Raw genomic sequence first — 20,342 nt, 5'->3', positions numbered from 1 at the left:
ATAGAATAGAATAAAATAAGAATATAACCTTCTTCCAAAATTCGAATTTCAAATATAATATATTTAAATTTGAATAGAATAGAAAATAAAAGAATAAAAAAATAAAAGAATAGAATAGAAAATAATAAAATAGAGTGGAAAAACAATACAGTAAATTTGATTTCGAATTGATAACATTTTCCGAATTCATTTTAACCGAATTCTGAAAATTTGAACTGATTCGAATTTGATTAAACAAAACGAATTGCGAAAACTAATTAAATTAATTTATGTAAATAATGAAACAAAACAATTTTTTTTTTGTTCTGCCCATGTCTACCCCAAACAAGGGTTAGTGGTGGAGGTAATTTTCGATGAAGGCTGGTTCCTGTATTTTTTGCAAGCCTAGAGTGGTTTCCCCCAGCAAAGTGCAGACATTGAAGGTTTGGGGTAATTTCCTCTCATTTCCTGTTGAATCCCCAGGACAGGAAGTAAGAGGAGATCTCCCCAAGAAGACACAGACAGCAAAAAATAAACTTTATAAAGCATTCAACCCTTCTCTCTCGTATTACCGTAAAATGTTGGGTTTCCATACACTTTAACTGTTCAGATGGCCTTTTATCCAATCAATGTAGTTGCTGACTTTGGTGTAATAGCCATAGCCAGTACCACAACCAATACCCCAAGACACAATACCAGTGGCCACCCACTTGTCCTCGTTTAGAGAGGCATATGGCCCCCCGCTATCTCCTTGGCATGAGTCTTGCTGACGTTTCTCAGCCTCTGGAAAACCAGCGCAGAACATGTTCTCGGTGAATTTCTCCCCTTTGATTTTACTTTGTGAAGACAGCGTGCTTTGTTTCTTGGTTAGCTGTTGCTGGCATTTGTCCCTCTGAACCGTGGGCAAAGCCACGTATTTCAGAAGATTGGAAATTCTGTTCCTCTCCGTTATTCCAAATCCACTTACATACCCCACAGTGCCGGCTTCATACAAGGACTCATCACCGTTTTCGGGGAGGCAGATGGGAGAGGTGTTCTGGTCCATGGTGACGGGATCTTGCAGACGAATCAGAGCGATGTCGTGGTCATGGTAGCCGGGGACATAACTTGGATGCACATGAACTTCCCGAACTGCTAAGTTACTTCGTTTTATTAGCTTCTCTACATCTGTGTCACCGATGAAAACATGCAGGTTATTGGCGTCATCTACATTTTCTTCATTTTCCTTTTCCCTTATCACGTGGGCAGCCGTCATCACCCAATGTTCTCCTATCAGAATGCCACCACCACGCCCAGATGTAATCAGTAAAACTTGCCAAGGGAAGTTCCCCGCTTCTGCCTCTGCACCATTGATGATGCGGCCATGTCCGGTGACGGGATTCGAAGGCTTTCCGCACACTGTTGGCAAAAGAGCTCACAATTAACCACCTGACATCAAGAACTTTTTACAACAATGGTTGGTAGCAATCCGAAGATATGCTAGACTGCAGTTTGTTAAATTAATATCTATCCACATTTAACCCCATCCATTGTGGCCCCTTCAGTGTATTTCTCAATATTTTAGAGTCTGTCAGTGCTAAAGTGTACATACACTATATTACCAAAAGTATTGGGACACCTATCTTTAAACGCACATGAACTTTAATGGCATCCTAGTCTAAGTCTGTAGGGTTCAATATTGATTTGGCACACCCTTTGCACCCAACGGTAGCTCAAACAATAGAAATACAGAAAGGAGTGTCAAACCAAAACCAGATTAAGGAGTCCAAGATTGTTGGTCAAAAAAGACATAAAACAGCCAACACGTTTTGGGGGCAACACCACTCTCCCATCATTGGGGCTCAATACTGGATACATTTGGGTAGACTCAGAGAAAACTGTGAGTTCACCGAACCACACTATATTACCAAAAGTATTGGGACACCTACCTTTAAACGCACATGAACTTTAATGGCATCCCAGTCTAAGTCTGTAGGGTTTAATATTGATTTGGCCCACCCTTTGCACCCAACAGTAGCTCAAACCATAGAAATCCAGAAGGGAGTGTCAAACCAAAACCAGATTAGGGAATCCAAGATTGTTGGTCAAAAAGACATAAAACAGCCAACATGTTTTGGGGGCAACACCACTCTCCCTTCATTGGGGCTCAATACTGGATTCATTTGGGTGGACTCAGAGAAAACTGTGACTTCACCGAACCACCCTATATTACCAAAAGTATTGGGATGCCTACCTTTACACGCACATGAAAGTTAATGACATCCCAGTCTTAGTCCGTAGGCTTTAATATTGAGTTGACCCACCCTTTGCACCCAACAGTAGCTCAAACCATAGAAATCCAGAAGGGAGTGTCAAACCAAAACCAGATTAAGGAATCCAAGATTGTTGGTCAAAAAGACATAAAACAGCCAACGCATTTTGGCGGCAACACCACTCTCCTGTCATAAGGGCTCAATACTTGGATAAATTTGGGTGGACAGAAAACTGTGACTTCACCAATCCACACTATATTACCAAAAGTATTGGGACACCTACCTTTAAACGCACATGAACTTTAATGGCATCCCAGTCTAAGTCTGTAGGGTTTAATATTGATTTGGCCCACCCTTTGCACCCAACAGTAGCTCAAACCATAGAAATCCAGAAGGGAGTGTCAAACCAAAACCAGATTAGGGAATCCAAGATTGTTGGTCAAAAAGACATAAAACAGCCAACATGTTTTGGGGGCAACACCACTCTCCCATCATTGGGGCTCAATACTGGATACATTTGGGTGGACTCAGAGAAAACTGTGACTTCACCGAACCACCCTATATTACCAAAAGTATTGGGATGCCTACCTTTACACGCACATGAAAGTTAATGACATCCCAGTCTTAGTCCGTAGGCTTTAATATTGAGTTGACCCACCCTTTGCACCCAACAGTAGCTCAAACCATAGAAATCCAGAAGGGAGTGTCAAACCAAAACCAGATTAAGGAATCCAAGATTGTTGGTCAAAAAGACATAAAACAGCCAACGCATTTTGGCGGCAACACCACTCTCCTGTCATAAGGGCTCAATACTGGATAAATTTGGGTGGACAGAAAACTGTGACTTCACCAATCCACACTATATTACCAAAAGTATTGGGACGCCTGCCTTTACACGCACATGAACTTTAATGGCATCCCAGTCTTAGTCTGTAGGGTTCAATATTGAGTTGGCCCACCCTTTGCATCTATAACAGCTTCAACTCTTCTGGGAAGGCTGTCCACAAGGTTTAAGGGTGTGTCTATGGGAATGTTTGACCATTCTTCCAGAAGTGCATTAGTGAGGTCAGGCACTGATATTGGATGAGAAGGCCTGGCTCGCAGTCTCCACTCTAATTTATCCAAAAGGTGAGGACTCTGTGTTACATTCTTCCACTCCAAATTCGCTCATCCATGTCTTTATAGACCTTGCTTTGTGCACTGGTCCAAATTATTTGGTGGAGGGGGGGTTTATGGTGTGGGGTTGTTTTTCAGGGGTTGGGCTTGGCCCCTTAGTTCCAGACTCTTAAAGCGTCAGCATACCAAGACATTTTGAACAATTTCATGCTTTCAACTTTGTGGGAGGAGTTTGGGGATGGCCCCTTCCTGTTCCAACATGACTGCACACCAGTGCACAAAGCAAGGTCTATAAAGACATGGATGAGCGAGTTTGGGGTGGAGAAACTTGATTGACCTGCACAGAGTCCTAACCTCAACCTGATAGAACACATTTGGGATGAATTAGAGCAGAGACTGCGACAGAGGCATAACTAGAACCTTCAGGGCCCCGGTGCAAGAAACCATAAAGGCCCCCCCAGACCTCTGGCCGGGGCCCTTCCCTTCAAGCGTGGGGCTCTTCCCATTGATCCTGGAGCCCTTTACTCTCGTTGCAGGACCCTTTCACAAGTTCTGCAGTGGGCCCCCTTCCTGCCATCTTGGGGCCTCCCAACGGTGGTGGAATTCCAGGTCCTGGTCGCAAGTGTGACCTTTGCGATCCTGGAAGTTCACCCACTGGTGTCAGTAGTTTTTATCTTTTGGTATTTGTGACGGGAGTCACTTTGGTTGGGTGGCTTGTGGAACCAAGATTACTTTAGAGATGTTGGGAAACTCCTTGTCCTGCTTCCCCGGCCCCTCTTATGTGTAAGACACTGATAGACACAGGGTGACCAAGAACCCCAGTCGGGTCTGCACTAATCAGACTCGCTGTACAACCACACTGGACTCAGCCTTTTGTGTTACCCCGGTTATCCTGGGTTCTATATGTGTGGTTTGTGTTGAAAGAGTGAGGGGCTCTTTCACTTGGAACAATAATATTTCTGAACAGTGTCCCTCAGGAAATATATGAAGATGAACGGTTTGACTTTTCAGATTGCTAGAATATTGCAGGAGTGTCTCATAGACGCTTGCTAGATAATGAGGGGGGGGGGGGGGTTTGTTATTGTTAAGTACCTGTATCCCTTTGTTCTATTGTTGTTCTATCCGCCTTAAGCTCAACTTATTATGGGATGTATATGTGTATGTGGATTGGCTGCTAAGGGGGAGGGGGGATTGTCCCACAGTGTATATCTGTTTGTGCCTGTGTTTTAATAAACAGTTGTTTTTCAGACACATACAAGCTAAGTTCAGGCTAGTTTTTGTATGTAGGGCGGCTGGAATCTCTATCTATGTTCAAGACTGTAGGAAGCCGTATACTGACGGAAGCCCGCAAACACAGTGTGGGTCTCGGTTCTTTAACACTGGTTGGCAGTGGCGGGATGCTTCCTGCAGTCTGGGACATCCAAACATCCACTGGGATCCAAGGTCCAGATAACAGAAGAGAAGAGGTACAGATATCAGCCGCCATGGAAGAGGAATTCGGAAGGAGGTTGTGAGAGCAGGTCCTGTTAGGATGGTATGATTTGATCCGCTTTGAACTCTGGAAGGAAGCGCTAGCCAGTGAGCAGCGACACCAGGGAAAAATCCTCCCCTTCATCCAGGAAAGGTACTGTTCACAGTATGGATTGATGGTGCTGGTTTTGGGAGATAAACCGAACAAGGAATGGAAAGCTGAGTTAAGCAGGCTTGTCCAGGAGGAGAAACGATTGGACGAGAGCTACAGAGCTCTCCGCTGCTATGTAACCCAAGTGTGCCAATGGACAGCAGATGACAGCCCAATGGAAGGCTTTCGCTACGGCGGCCTGGGACTGTCATTAGAGAAGTGGTCAGAGGACCCTAACTTTGGGAGTGATTTGGAGTGGCGGTTAGATGAAATTATGGATTCCAGAGGAAAAATCCTGAACATCTCAGAAGTGCTCTGGGCACTGGAAGATATGGATTTTCTGGCCATTCAGGAATGGGAGCTGGAGATCGCCTACAGACGGCTGCTAGACTCTGCTCAGCCCAAGCCAGTGTTACCGGGAGAGGAGATTGTAGTTCCCTTGTCCCAGCAACAGCCAACAGCACTGGGAGTGGAGACGGTCGGTTCCCCTACCCAGCACCAGCCAGTGTTACTGGGAGAGGAGATTGTAGGTCCCTTGTCCCAGCAGCAGCCAACAGCACTGGGGGTGGAGGCAGGGCTGCTGTTAGAAATCACGGGGCCCCGTACAGACTACCTGGCAGGGCCCCCCAAGAAAATATTAGATATATTTAGCTAAAGTTACAACTTTAGACACAAATATAACATAACATAATATAACATAACTCGCATAATTCCTGCTAAATCTAAAAAAAAAAAAAATATTTTAAATAAAAAAGATGAGATGAGAAAAATATACAGGCTGGGCAGTTGGAGCTCAGTGATCAGAGAGATAGAGAGAGAGAGAAACAAAGTTACAATTTACAAATAAACTCCTGAGCAGAGATAAGTGCTGGGAGGGGGGCCACACAAGAGAGGGGGATTAGTGAGAGACAACTGTCTCTTTTTTAACAGATAAAAGCTGATAGCAGGGAGAGGGACAGATCAGATTCAGGTGCTGGAGGAAGATTTCTGTATTTGTTGTCCATCACTAATCCCCCTCTCTGTGTGGGCCCCCCTGTGTGCTCGGGCCCCCTACAAGAGGGCTGGTGGTCCCCCCCTATCAGCGGCCCTGGGTGGAGGTGGTCGGTCCCACTACTCAGCCCCAGCCACAGATTACAAATTTTACTGACATTTCATCGGAAGATGATATGGGTGATAACTCACCTGCCAAAGTGTTGGCACTGGGCCCGAGCGCCACCAGCCTATGCCCTGGAATTTCAGCAATTCCAGAGACTGGGGATTTAATAGACTTTTCTGCTGAGGAGGAACATTCCAGTGAGCTTTAGCAGAAGAGCGGGCATCCAGGCCTAGCGCTGCTAACCTCTGCCTGCAACAATTGGTGGCCCAGGAAGATGTGCGCAAGGCCACTGACTTTTCAGTTTACTTCCCTACGGAACAGCGGGCATCAGGGCCTAACATCACTGAACTCTGCCCAACACCAACAGCAACTTCAGCATCCCTAAGAGAAGAAGCAACGGGCCTTTCATGTAACACCACTGGAGGGGACATGGGATTTCCTGCTAGCAGCATCTGTGGAGTTACAAAAAACTTCTCCATCTCCAGCTGAAGCGCTAACAACTGGACAGAGGGTCCAAGACCTCTGCCCCACACCTGCGGTAGTTCCGGAGGCCCAGGGTGAGAAGGTGGCAGTCACTCCCCAGCAGCAGACGGCACCCCCAAATGATGACACCAACCCAGCAGAAGAGCTGGCAACAGGGCAGAGTGCTGCTGGCCTGTGCCCTCAACTAACAAAGGATGGGTTTCCTGAGAAAGTGGATGGGACTACAGTCTTCACTTGCATACCCCAGGGATGCTGGGGAGTTGGCCCAGATCCCCAACAGCCTGACAAAGTGAGCCCAGCCACCCTGGCTTCTCTCCTGCGGCTGAAAGGACTCCTGGGAGAATGGCCAGTCCACACTTCTCCCCAGCGGCGGGTATGTTCTATGAGAGAGTCAGAGGTTGGCTGGGTGAGTAGCGCTGTGTTCCGGACAATTTGATTGGGGTACTGTGTGGGTACAGACATTGGGGGACGGGAACTATGGACTAACTTGAAAGTCAACCCGTTTGGAGTCTCCTCTTGCGTTAGTCTCCTTCGAAAAGGGGAGAGATGTGACGGGAGTCACTTTGGTTGGGGGCTTGTGGAACCCAGATTATGTTAGAGAGGTTGGGAAACTTCTTGTCCAGCTTCCCTGGCCCCTCTTATGTGTAAGTCACCCTGTGTCTATTAGGGGCACAGGGTGACCAAGAACCCCAATCTGGTCTGCACTAATCAGACTCGCTGTACAACCACACTGGACTCACCCTTTCCATGTTACCCCGGTTATCCTGGGTTCTATATGTGGGGTTTGTGTTGAAAGAGTGAGGGGCTCTTTCACTTGGGACAATAATATTTCTGAACAATATCCCTCAGGAAATATATGAAGATGAATGGTTTGACTTTTCAGATTGCTAGAATATTGCAGGAGTGTCTCATAGACGCTTGCTAGATAGTGAGGCGGGGTGGGGTTTGTTATTGTTAAGTACCTGTATCCCTTTGTTCTATTGTTGCTCTGTCTGCCTTAAGAGCAACTTATTATGGGATGTGTATATGTATGTGGATTGGCTGCTAAGGGGGGGGGGGGGGTTGTCCCACAGTGTATATCTGTTTGTGCCTGTGTTTTAATAAACAGTTGTTTTTCAGACACATACAAGCTAAGTTCAGGCTAGTTTTTGTATGTAGGGCGGCTGGAATCTCTAGCTATGTTCAAGACTGTAGGAAGCCGTATACTGACGGAAGCCCACAAACACAGTGTGGGTGGTCCCATTACAGTATTTTAATTGTATTATTTTTTATCATTTTGTTTTATTTTTTTACAATGTGACTGACTATGACTCTGTCCATTCAGAAAAGGAAGGAGCTGGTAAATTACATATTTACTGACCCCTTTCTGGTTCTCTATTGTGACACATCCCCTGCAGCAGCCTGCAGAAGAGGGAAGGGAGCATAGTGGGGGGGCAGCACAGTAGGGGGGGGGGAACCAGGGGAGCATACAGGGTCCCAGAGACAACAGAACACAAGTGAACTGGATAGGAGGTGGGGGCAGCATACAGAGGAACCAATCTCCTCAATTTTCCTCCTGCAGCTACAGGAGTAAAAAGGAGGACAGTGATTTCTCTACATGCTGCCCCCACCGACCCTCCTATCCCGGTGTGTATAGGGGAGCCGCACAGGCCCCCTGGAGCATGGGGCCCAGTTGCAATTGCAACCCCTGTAGTTACGCCTCTGGAGGAATAGTTCCCCATCAGTGGTGTCAGTGGGAGGAATAGTGCCCCATCGATGATGTCAGTGGGAGAAATGGTGCCTCATCATTGGTGTCAATTGGAGGAATAGTGCCCCAATAGCTGGATAAAGTCCAGCAAAGGGCAGCATCTGACCCCTGGGCTGCAGTTTGGCCCATCAATAGTGTCAGTGGGAGGGATAGTGCCCCATCGATGGTGTCAGTGGGAGGAATAGTGCCCCATCGATGGTGTCAGTGGGAGGAATAGTGCCCCATTGATGGTGTCAGTGGGAGATAAAGTGATTCATTAATAGTGTCAGTGGAAGGAATAGTGCCCCCTTCAACCTCTGTAGTTATACCCCTGGACTGCGAGCCAGGCCTTCTCGTCCGAAATCAGTCCTGATCTCGCAAATGCGCATCTGGAATAATGGTCAAACATTCCCATAGACACTCCTAAACCTTGTGGACAGCCTTCCCAGAAGAGTTGAAGCTGTTATAGCTGCAAAGGGTGGAGCCAACTCAATATTGAACCCTACGGACTAAGACTGGGATGCCATTAAAGTTCATGTGTGTTTAAAGGCAGGCGTCCCAATACTTTTGGTAATATAGTGTATATCAGAACCAGTATTGAACTCTTATCATTAACAATTTGACATCAGTTGCTGAGCAGGAACTCCTTCATCTGGGTTTTGGTCTGGTGTTCCTTTCTTTGTAAAAGAAACATCAATGAAAACTCCTATTAATAGTGGGATTGGGAAAGGTAGTATTCCCTCCTATTTTTTTGCTATGCATGTCACCCCTGGAGATTTACTCTCTATTTCTTCTAGTGACTATGACCAAGGGTGGGCCAACTCAATATTGAACCCTACGGACTAAGACTGGGAAGCCAATAAAGTTCATGTGTGTGTAAAGGCAGGCGTCCCAATATTTTTGGTAATATAGTGTATACCCAAGAACAGAAATGTCATATATGGCAGCCTACCAGTTTTTAGCTGTGGTGGCTTTTTCAGGTCTCTACTTATTTAGTCTTTATACTTTATAAGGCAGCACAGTGGCTTAGTGATTAGCACTCCTGCCTTCCACTAAGGTCCTTGTTCCAAATCCTAATAGGTACCCTGTCTGCATGGAGTTTGCATGTTCCCCTTGTGCTTGTGTGGGTTTCTCTCCAAAGACATGCTGGTAGGTTCATTGACTCCTGTCTAAATTGGCCTGTGTATGTACAGCGAATCCGGAAAGTATTCACAGCGCTTCACTTTTTCCATGTTTTATGTTACAGCCTTATTCCAAAATGGATTACATTCATTATTTTCCTCAAACATCTACAAACAATCCCCCAATCTGCAGGGCATCCGTCCCTTCCCTACCATCTTCCAGCTGTCCGGGCCACCAAGAGAAGCCTGCAGGACGGAGACGACCTGCCGACTTTTTCCATGTGACATCTTGTGAGTCTTTTTAAACTTGTGTGAATAAATCTTACTTTTAAATACTGCACCCCAAACACCTTCCTTTAGTCTGGTAACAATAAAGGAAGTAGAAGAAAACAGAAAAAGAAGAAAGAAGAAGAAAGAGGAAGAAGAAAGTAAGAAAGAAAAAATAGAAGAAGAAAAAGGAAGGATAAAGAAGACGAAGGAAGAAAAATAAAAGAAGGAAGAAGAAGAAAAAAAAAAGGAAGGATGGAGAAGAAAGGGGAAAAGGAAGGAAAAAAAGAAAAAAGAAGAAACAAGAATTAATAAAAAAGAAGGAAAAAGAAAAAAAGAAGAAAGGGAGGATGGAGAAGAAAGAAGAAAGGGGAAAAAGAAGGAGAAAGAAAAAGAAGGAAGAAGAGAAAAGAAGACGAAGAAAGCAGAAAAAAGAAGAAGAAGTAAGAATAAATAAAAAGAAGGAAGAAGAAGAAAGAAGAAAAAAATGAAAGACAAGGGAAGAAGAAGAATGAAGAAAAATGAATCAAAGAAGAAGAAGAAGAAGGAAGAGGAAGAAAGAAAGGATAAAAAAGAAGAAAGAGAGGATGGAGAAGGAGGAAGAAAAAAAGAAGAAGAAGAGAGGATGGAGAAGGAGGAAGAAAAAAAGAAGAAGAAGAGAGGATGGAGACGAAAGAAGAAAGGGGAAAAAGAAGGAGAAAGAAGAAGAAAAAGAAATGAATAAAAAGAAGGAAGAAGAAAAAAAGAAAAAAGGAAGGATGGAGAAGAAAGAAGAAATGGGAAGAAAGAAGAAAAAGGAAGAGGAAGAAAGAAAAAAGAAAAAGAAAGAAAAAGGATAGAGAAGAAAGGAAAAAAAAAGAAAAAGTAGGAGGAGGAAAAATAAAGAAAATAAAGAAGAAAGGGAGGATGGAGAAGAAAGGGGAAAAAGGAGAAAGAAATAAGAATGAATAAATAGAAGAAAAAAAGGAAAAAGAGAAAAAGAAGAAAGGGAGGATGGAGAAGAAAGAAGAAAGGGGAAAAAGATGGAGGAAGAAAAAGAAGAGAAAAGGAGACGAAGAAAGCAGAAGAAATAAGAATGAATAAAAAGAAGGAAGAAGAAGAAAGAAGAGGAAAGAAGAAAAAAAGAAATGAAAGACAAGGGAAGACGAGAACTTAAGAAAAATGAAAGAAGAAGGAAGAAAGAAGTAAGAAAGAAGAAGAAGGATGAAGAAGGAAGTAAAAAAAAAAAAAGGGAGGATGGAAAAAAAAGAAGGGAGGGGAAGAAGGAGAAAGAAGAAAAAGATAGGAGAAGAAGGAAGAGGAAGAAAGAAAGAAAAAGCAGAAAGTAAAGAAAGGAAGTAGAGATAAAAACAGAAAAGAAGAAGGAAGAAGAATAAAGAAGAAGAAAGAAAGAATGGAGAAGAAAAAAAAGAGAAGTAGGAGGAGGAAGACGAAAGAAAAAAAAGAAGATAGGGGAAAAAGAAGGAGAAAGCAAAAGGAAGAAGAAATAAGAATAAATAAAAAGAAGGAAGAAGAAAAAAGAAGAGGACAGAAGAAAAAGAAAGAAAGAAATAAAAGAAGAGGGAAGAAGAAGAATTAATAACAAAACTAAAGAAGAAGGAAGAAGAGGGAAAAAGTAGAAATAAGAAAAAAAAAAGAAGAATGAGGGTCCTTTCACACCGTCTTTCTGCCCCGCGGACTCCGTTTTTCTCAGCGTTGATTAATCCGCTGATCCCCGCTGAGCAGGCGGATGACAGGTCCATATCCGCTCACTGTGCTGAGACAGACCTGTCAGAATCCTGCACTCCTCTATAGAGAGATCGGATGAAAATGAACCACCTGTCTGTTTTCATCCAATCCAATCCGATCCTCCAGACGACTGGAAATAGGGTTTTCCTCCATCCGGATTTCACGGACAGGATCGGATTGGATAACAGTGGGTGTCAGAGGACATGTCACAACTGACATCCGCTGCTCCGTAGGGCTGCATTGAGCATCCGATCCGGTCCGCCTGAAAAACTGCCAGGGGGACCTGATTGGAAAGCCCGTGTGAAAAGGACCTTTAGGAGAGAGTAGAAAGAAGATTTCAACTTTAAAAATAAAAGATAGAAATATAGTGAGTTTGCTACATTTGTATCATTTGATTCCATGGTGTTATATCCTGGACTCCCCCGGTTCAGTGCAGGACTATATTTGAACCTTAATAATTTACCTGGCACACAAATGGGAATATGGACTCCCCCGTTCTCATCCTTCCAGATTCGATCTTCTGTACAGGTGAACTTAGCTAGAGAAGATACAAACATTATGATGTTAGTACAGGTAGCAGGATTTTCGGGAGTCATCATTTTTAGTAAAGATTAGAGCAGCGCCGTCTCATTGACTTGGATTGAGGAAGAGAGCTGTAAGGCACAACCACTGTGTAGAGCTGCAAAAGTAAGACATAGGGTTCAAATACCTTATAGCAAAATACAGCTGCCAACATGTTCACATGTCAATCTATATATAGAAACAAAGGCACAAATGTGCAAACTGTATTTTTAGAAGGGGAATTGGCTTAGCTTAGTTTTGGTACCTAACATTTGGAGGGCTGCTGGGGATGCTAAAATTGTATTCTGTGACAGATACAGTATGCACTATGATCCTCTTGGCACCCCTGCTCCTACTTCCCGTCTTCTACATTGATGATAGGGAGTCACTCACTTGCAGGGCTGCTGTTGGAAATCATGGGGCCCCATACAGCCTTACTGACAGGACCCCCCCTTCCAACGGAGTGACTGAGGACATAGATTTATCAGTCCCTTCCTGTGTAGCCTCAGCTGCACAGATGAATGAATAGGATGAACTCCAAGGTATCTTGAGCATTCACAAACTGAAGCATAGTAAACACTGTTTACTATGCTTCAGTGAAGAATGGACACAGGAGTGATTGGTACCGACTGTTCACTGTGTTCATTCAGGAGTGGAAGGGGGGCGGTAAATTACATATTTACTACCCCTTTCCCCCTCTCCATCCTGAAACATCCCCCTGTGAGCCCGCAGCAGCTGCTGCCGGAAGGAGAGGAGAAGAGGGAAGCCGGAGGCACTGAGGGGGGAAAGGGGCACATAAAGGGGTCCTGGACAGCAGATGGAAGGGGAGCATGTGCTAGAACCAATCCCCCTGCAGTGAAAGAAGAGGAGAATATGGCAGTGCTGCAAGCGGAGGCAGAAGAGGATCAGTGTCTGCAATAAGACAGTACAGCCAGAACTCCTGCTCAGCAGGTGCCCGGGCCTCCCTTTTGAACTGATGGGGTCTGGGCCCAGTACAGGAGGGCTGGCTGTACTGCCTTATCAGCGGCCCTGCTCGCTTGGTCCCCCTCGTCCATCCAGAAAACATCTTGCATCCCTCTCAATGCAAACAAGGCATTCTGTGATTGGACGAGGGGAAAAGAGAGAAGGATGAACATTGCCATCTACCCTCGTCCAATCACAGAATACCTTGTATTCATTAGCAATACAAGATGTTTTTTAAATGGAGGAGGTGCCGAGTGAGCGAACCCTCCTATCATAGCTGTACAAGATGGGAAGTCACAGCAGCAGCACCCAGAACGTTGTAGCTTACACTGCAATCGTCACAGAACACAACTGAGAATTTCAGCCCTCCAGAATAAGCTGGCACAATCTACCTTCTCATTTTTTTCCCTGGAGTTCCACTTTACAATATTACTGCACATTGATAAGCTAATTTACATCAAGGTTAGCTCCATGATATGCACTGATTTGGGTGAAACGCATCAGGTCAGGGCGCATCTTTGTGCTTGCTGTTCGGAACAGTAAAGTAATGCTGAGACACCAAGGTCACACTCAAGGTCACCTTACAAAAATAGCAACAGGGCAACAAAAATAATGATACAATAGTAATTATTATTATTAATAATAATAACAATAACAATAATAATAATGGTATAATAATAAATATTTCAAGAAAAAAAAAAAACTATACTAGGACCTGAATGCCCAGTGACCCACACTACTAACATGGTGCCCAGGATGTGAACCCCATAATGTCCCCTCAACCCATACCCCTTTATAAACATGGCAGGAATATAAAACCTATACCAGGACCTGAGTGCCCAGAGACCCAAACTACTAGCATGGGGCCCAGGATGTAGACTCTATAATGTCCCCTCCATCTAAGCCCCATTTATAAATATAGCAGGAAAATAAAACCTATACCAGGACCTGAGTGCCCAGAGACCCAAACTACTAGCATGGTGCCCAGGATGAAGACCCCATAATGTCCCCTCCACCCAAACCCTTTTGTAAATATGGCAGGAAAATAAAACCTATACCAGGACATGAGTGCCCGGGGACCCACACTACTAGCCTGATACCCAGGACGCAGACCCCATAATGTCCCATTCCCCCAAACCACGTTATAAACATGGAAGGAATATAAAACCTATACCAGCAACAGGGCAACAAAAATAATAATAAAATAATAATATTGAACATAATGTACCCCCCCCCCCCACCCAAACCCCGTTATAAATACTTCAGGAAAATAAAACCCATACTAGGACCTGAATACCCAGTGACCCACACTACTAGCATGGTGCCCAGGATGTAGGCTTCATAATGTCCCCTCCATTCAAACCCCATTTATAAATATGGCAGGAAAATAAAACCTATACCAGGACGTGAGTGCCCAGAGACCCACACTACTAGCATGGTGACCAGGATGTGGACCCCATAATGTCATCTTCAGTCACCCAAATCTCTTTATAAACATGGAAGGAAAATAAAACCTATTCTAGGACCTGAATACCCAGTGACCCACACTAGTTGCATGGTGCTCAGGATGTAGACTCCATAATGTCCCCTCTACCCGAAACCCTTTTATAAATATGGCAGGAAAAAAAAAACCTATACCAGGACATGAGTACCTGGGGACCCACACTATTAGCGTGGTACCCAGGATGTAGACCCCATAATGTCCCATCCACCCAAACCCCTTTATAAATTTGGCAGGAAAACTTTACCAGGACCTGAGTACCTGGAAACCCACACTACTAGCTTGGAGCCCATTATGTGGACCTGGCAATGTTCTCTCCACCCAAACCCTATTATAAATACAGAAGGAAATTAAAATCTTTACCAGGACATGAGTGCCCAGGGACCCACACTAATGTACTAGCTTGGAGCCCAGAATGTGGACCCGGCAATGTTCTCTCCACCCAAACCCCATTATAAATACAGAAGGAAAAAAAAACCTATACCAGGACATGAGTGCCCGGGGTACCCACACTACTAGCTTGGAGCCCAGGATGTAGACCCCATAATGTCCCCTCCATCCAAACCTTTTATAAATTTGGCAGGAAAATTAAACCTTTACCAGGACATGAGTGCCCAGAGACCCACACTACTAGTTTGGAGCCAATGATGTGGACCCAGCAATGTTCTCTCCCCCAAAACCCAATTATAAATACAGAAGGAAATGAAAACCTTTACCAGGACATGAGTGCCGGGGACCCACACTACTAGCTTGGAGCCCAGGATGTAGACCCCATAATTTCCCCTCCATCCAAACCCTTTATAAATATGGCAGGAAAATAAAACTTATACCAGGACATGAGTGCCCGGAGACCCCCACTACTAGCTTGGAGCCCATGATGTGGACCCTGCAATGTTCTCTCCCCCCAAACCCCATTATAAATACAGAAGGAAAATAAAACCTATACCAGGACATGAGTGCCTGGAGACCCTTACTACTAGCATGGGGCCCAGGATGTAGACCCCATAATGTCCCCTCCATCCAAACCCTTTATAAATATGGCAGGAAAATGAAACCTTTACCAGGACATGAGTTCCTGGAGACCCACATTAATAGCAAGATACCCAGTCTGTAGACCCCATAATTTCCCCTCTACACAAGCCCCCTTTCAGCAGAATTGACCATCATGTGCGTACCGCTGTTTCTCTGAGTCACCATCTTGTAGTACGGCTCATTACAGCTGTAGGTAAAGGCGGAGAGGTACGTCAGTGTGTTGGGCTTGGTCAGGAAGGTGTATTGACCATTGCGCAGAGTGTCCGGACTCTTACAGCTTACAACTGCAAAAAATAGAGAGATGAGAGAGATGTAATACTGACAGTGACTGGCCGTGACAGTAACAGAGTGGCTCCAACGATGCTGAGACCGTAACATATATGTCAGTGCTGACACTTAACGTCCTACCTTTCACATCTCAGCCACCAATTTTGCACAACAGAAATCGACCTAAATCCCATGAATATAATAACATAAAAAGATACAAGAATAAAAAATATCACTAACCAAGGCCCCATTCACACCTCAGAGTGGATCTTTCAGTAACTTTACAACGTCTACATGAATACATTCCTGACATGTTACAGTTTACAGCAACAGTATCTTTTCTAAGAATAAAACTCCACTTTTAATCGTTAAAAGCAGTGAAATCTGAGAAGAATACATAATTAATTATGATTTCCAGCGCTTGCCTCCAAGAGCATTTACACGCTTAAGACCAGCGCCCTTATCATTTATGAGGGAGGGGCCATGATAGTGCAACTGTCCTGCTCCCAGCAGAGTACATACATAGTACTGACCACAGCACAGCAGACCGGCGTGCACACATGAGGCAGTACTGGCAAATGATCTCTGCTTGAGCTCACAAATAGGGCTTCATGCAGGGGAGGAGCTCACAATACAAAAATAACATAAAGATGTTCCTTTCCAAAGAATCACTCAATGTTTCTTTTCTAAAACAGAGATAATTATTGAAACATGAATCAACCAATCAACAGTTGACCTTATATAAGTATTGAAATTACTTCTTTAACATAAAAACATGCACTATATCTTTAAAAGTATTGGGACGCCTGCCTTTACACGCACATGAACTTTAATGGCATCCCAGACTTAGACCGTAGGCTTCAATATGGGGTTGGTCCACCCTTTGCAGCTATAACATCTTCAACTCTTCTGGGAAGGCTGTCCACAAGGTTTAGGAGTGCGTCAATAGGAATGTTTGACCATTCTTCCAGAAGTGCATTCGTAAGGTCAGGCATGGGATGGAATGATGGCTCGCAGTCCCCGCTCTAATTCATCCCAAAGTTGTTGGGATGGAGTCCACCCAAATTTATTCAGTATTGAGCCCTAATGATGGGAGAGCGGTGTTGCCTCCAAAACGTGCTGGCTGTTTTATGTCTTTTTGACCAACAATCTTGGACTTCTTAATCTTAAAGTTCATGTGCGTGTAAATGCAGGTGTCCCAATACTTTTGACAATATAGTGCATATGTGACATTGGGTCCACTTTACAATTCTGAATTTTTACTATTTGTGATGACATACGTTATTGTCATAGGCACACCTGCCTTGGCTAAAGTGAGAACTTGCCACAGGCGGTGCCCTCTTAGTGCATGGAGAGGAGGAGGTTTTGCAGAACTCTGCAGGACTGTATTGGGAGTTAATCATAGTCCCAGGGTCCAGTAGGTCCAGGCTGTATCCCAGATGCAGTGCAGGAACACTTGTTGCTGGTTTTTGTAAATTTTTGGCATGTGTTTGCATGCCTTTTCTTGTGTTTTGCAGCAAACTTAATCAAATGCGTGTCAAAGTTTTGAAAATGTGTGAACGGGGCCCAAAGCTAACACTGACAACAACAGCAGCATAAACTGATAGTCTTACTTTGACATCGGGGCATAGGACGGTGCCAGGTTCCATCTTTCTGACAGAGGGAGGTGAAGGTCTTCAGTTCCTTGTCGTTCTGCAGGAGAAGGAGACAGCAAATGCACGAATAAAGCTACAGCCATGGGTTTCTTGGTTAAAGGGAACGCCAACAGTAAAAGCTCACTCAAATCTTTCCCCAGCATTTTATCACTGTGTCCAGTTTTATTTCCTTCATAAGTTCAGAAAATAAGCAGCACGGGAGGGTTTGTTCCTCCATATCTGGTGGGACCGCCCAAAAGTTTGCAGATTTTGGATTCAAGTGTACAATTTTATATACTCATTGATGAGCACAAATCCTAAAAAGACCCAATGAGCTCTGTTGGGCCAACCAATTCTAGAGGCTCGGAAACGTGTACAGAGATTGGTCCCTTTCGTGTTCATAGCTGCACGTATTGCACTAGCCCAGCTCTGGAAGTCTCCCATCATCTCATTTGATCTTGTTTAGACCAAACTCTCTTGGATAATGATTAATGAGAAACTCTCGGCCATCCTGAATGATAAGCTGCACTGATTCGAAAATACATTGGATCCCTGGATCAAATATCTCTCAAGTAACACCTAGAGCCCACAGGTAGCCCTACAACATGGTATGGAGAAGCATGGTTGCTCAGTCTACTCCATCCTTTCTTCTACTTTCTACCCTGGTGAGTTGTATATCTAACCCCGGACTAGTTCATTGTGACACCATACCAAAAGTTATTGGTATCCCTGGATCAAATATCTCTCAAGTAACACCTAGAGCCCACAGGTAGCCCTACAACATGGTATGGAGAAGCATGGTTGCTCAGTCTACTCCATCCTTTCTTCTACTTTCTACCCTGGTGAGTTGTATATCTAACCCCGGACTAGTTCATTGTGACACCATACCAAAAGTTATTGGTATCCCTGGATCAAATATCTCTCAAGTAACACCTGGAGCCCACAGGTAGCCCTACAACATGGTATGGAGAAGCATGGTTGCTCAGTCTATCCTATTTACTCCATCCTTTCTTCTACTTTCTAGCCTGGTGAGTTGTGTATCTAACCCCGGACTAGTTCATTGTGACACCATACCAAAAGTTGGGGAGCAAAAGAGCATATTGGAGAAGTTTTCTTTTTATATATGTCCTGCTCTACTGGATTGCATTTACTTAGATCAGGGGTATCCAAACTTTCTAAGCAAAGGTCCAGTTGACTGTGCTTCAGACTTTAGGAGGGCTGGACTGTGGCCATGCGGAGTAGAAAATGCCTCAGACTTGGTGGTCAGTGGGGGTAAAATAATTATATAATGCTTGTGGGCAGTAGGAAGTATTGGTATTAGTGAGAAGAATCATCTCCATGTTTGGTGTCAGTGGGAGGAATAGTGCCCCATCATTGGTGTCAGAGGGAAAAATAGTGCCCCATCATTGGTGTCAGTGGAAGGAATAGTGCCCCATCATTGGTGTCAGAGGGAAAAAGAGTGCCCCATCATTGGTGTCAATGGGAGGAATAGTGCCCCATCATTGGTGTCAATGGGAGGAATAGTGCCCCATCAGTGGTGTCAGTGGGAGGAATAGTGCCCCATCATTGGTGTCAATGGGAGGAATAGTGCCCCATCATTGGTGTCAGAGGGAAAAATAGTGCCCCATCATTGGTGTCAGTGGGAGGAATAGTGCCCCATCATTGGTGTCAGTGGGAGGAATAGTGTCCCATCATTGGTGTCAGTGGGAGGAATAGTGCCCCATCATTGGTGTCAGTGGGAGGAACAGTGCCCCATTTTTGCTATCAGCGGGAAGAATAGTGCATTATCATTGGTTTTAGTGGGAGGAGTAGTGACCCATTATTGGTGTCGGTGGGAGGAATAGTGCCCCATCATTGGTATCAGTGGGCAGAATAGTGTCCCATCATTGGTGTTAGTGGGAGAAATAGTGCCCCATCATTGGTGTCAGTGGGAGGAATAGTTCCCCATCATTGGTGTTAGTGAGAGAAATAGTGCCCCATCATTGGTGTCAGTGGGAGGAATAGTGCCCCATCATTGGTGTCAGTGGGAGGAATAGTGCCCCATCATTGGTGTTAGTGGGAGGAATAGTGCCCCATCATTGGTGTTAGTGGGAGAAATAGTGCCCCATCATTGGTGTCAGTGGGAGGAATAGTTCCCCATCATTGGTATCAGTGGGCAGAATAGTGCCCCATCATTGGTGTTAGTGGGAGGAATAGTGCCCCATCATTGGTGTCAGTGGGAGGAATAGTGCCCCATCATTGGTGTCCGTGGGAGGAATAGTGCCCCACCATTGGTGTTAGTGGGAGGAATAGTGCCCCATCATTGGTGTCAGTGGGTGGAATAGTGCCCCATCATTGGTGTTAGTGGGAGGAATAGTGCCCCATCATTGGTGTCAGTGGGAGGAATAGTGCCCCATCATTGGTGTTAGTGGGAGGAATAGTGCCCCATCATTGGTACCAGTAGGAAGAATAGTGCACCATCATTGGTATTAGTGGAAAGAACAATCCCAGTCATTAGTGTCTGTGGGAAGAATAGTGCCCCATCTATGGTGTCAGTGGGATTAATAGTTCTCCATCTCTGGTGTCAGTGGGGGGAATGCTGCCCCAAGGGGCAGATAAAGACAAGCAAAGTGCCACAACTAGCCCACGGGCCATAGTTTGGAGACCACTGACATAAAGTCTTATATACTAAGTTGGGTGGCTGCTGGCCACGTACCCCGCCTTACCTGATACCATGGGGGGTGCAGGGGGGGTGACCTCCTCTACTTCAATTGTATATACAATTATGGGACCCTTTGTGGTCTATACCTTTCTCTATTATTTTTTTTTTCCATAAACACATTTTTATTTTGTCAAAAGCAAAATGTAACAGGAAATGTATACAGTACAGTATATTGGGAGGTAAAGATCCCACATAATAACAAGTTAACAAGGTACATAATAGCATAGAAAAAACTTATGTGAATGCTTGGTTACAGACACAGGAAGACATGTCTACCTTTCTCTATTATAAGCC

The 20,342-nt window shown here is 44.6% G+C and overlaps 1 protein-coding gene across 1 annotated transcript in view; it reads right to left on the bottom strand.

Moving 5' to 3' along the window:
* Positions 1-352: 352 nt before the first annotated feature.
* LOC309563073 (complement C1r-A subcomponent-like) overlaps positions 353-20,342 on the bottom strand; it is a 250,760-nt gene continuing 230,770 nt past the window's right edge. Inside the window, exons 8-11 of the mRNA XM_082267376.1 lie at positions 17,327-17,405; positions 15,590-15,730; positions 11,853-11,927; positions 353-1,377 (exon numbers count right to left, since the gene is read on the bottom strand). Of these exons, the coding sequence (XP_082123502.1) occupies positions 578-1,377; positions 11,853-11,927; positions 15,590-15,730; positions 17,327-17,405 (1,095 nt within the window). The 3' untranslated portion in view covers positions 353-577. The remainder of the gene's footprint in view (positions 1,378-11,852; positions 11,928-15,589; positions 15,731-17,326; positions 17,406-20,342) is intronic.

The sequence above is a fragment of the Pelophylax lessonae genome, assembly GCF_965119305.1.
Source record: "Pelophylax lessonae genome assembly, chromosome: 9".
NCBI classification, from domain to species: Eukaryota; Metazoa; Chordata; class Amphibia; order Anura; family Ranidae; genus Pelophylax; species Pelophylax lessonae.
This window is presented reverse-complemented; position numbering and strand designations above follow the sequence as displayed.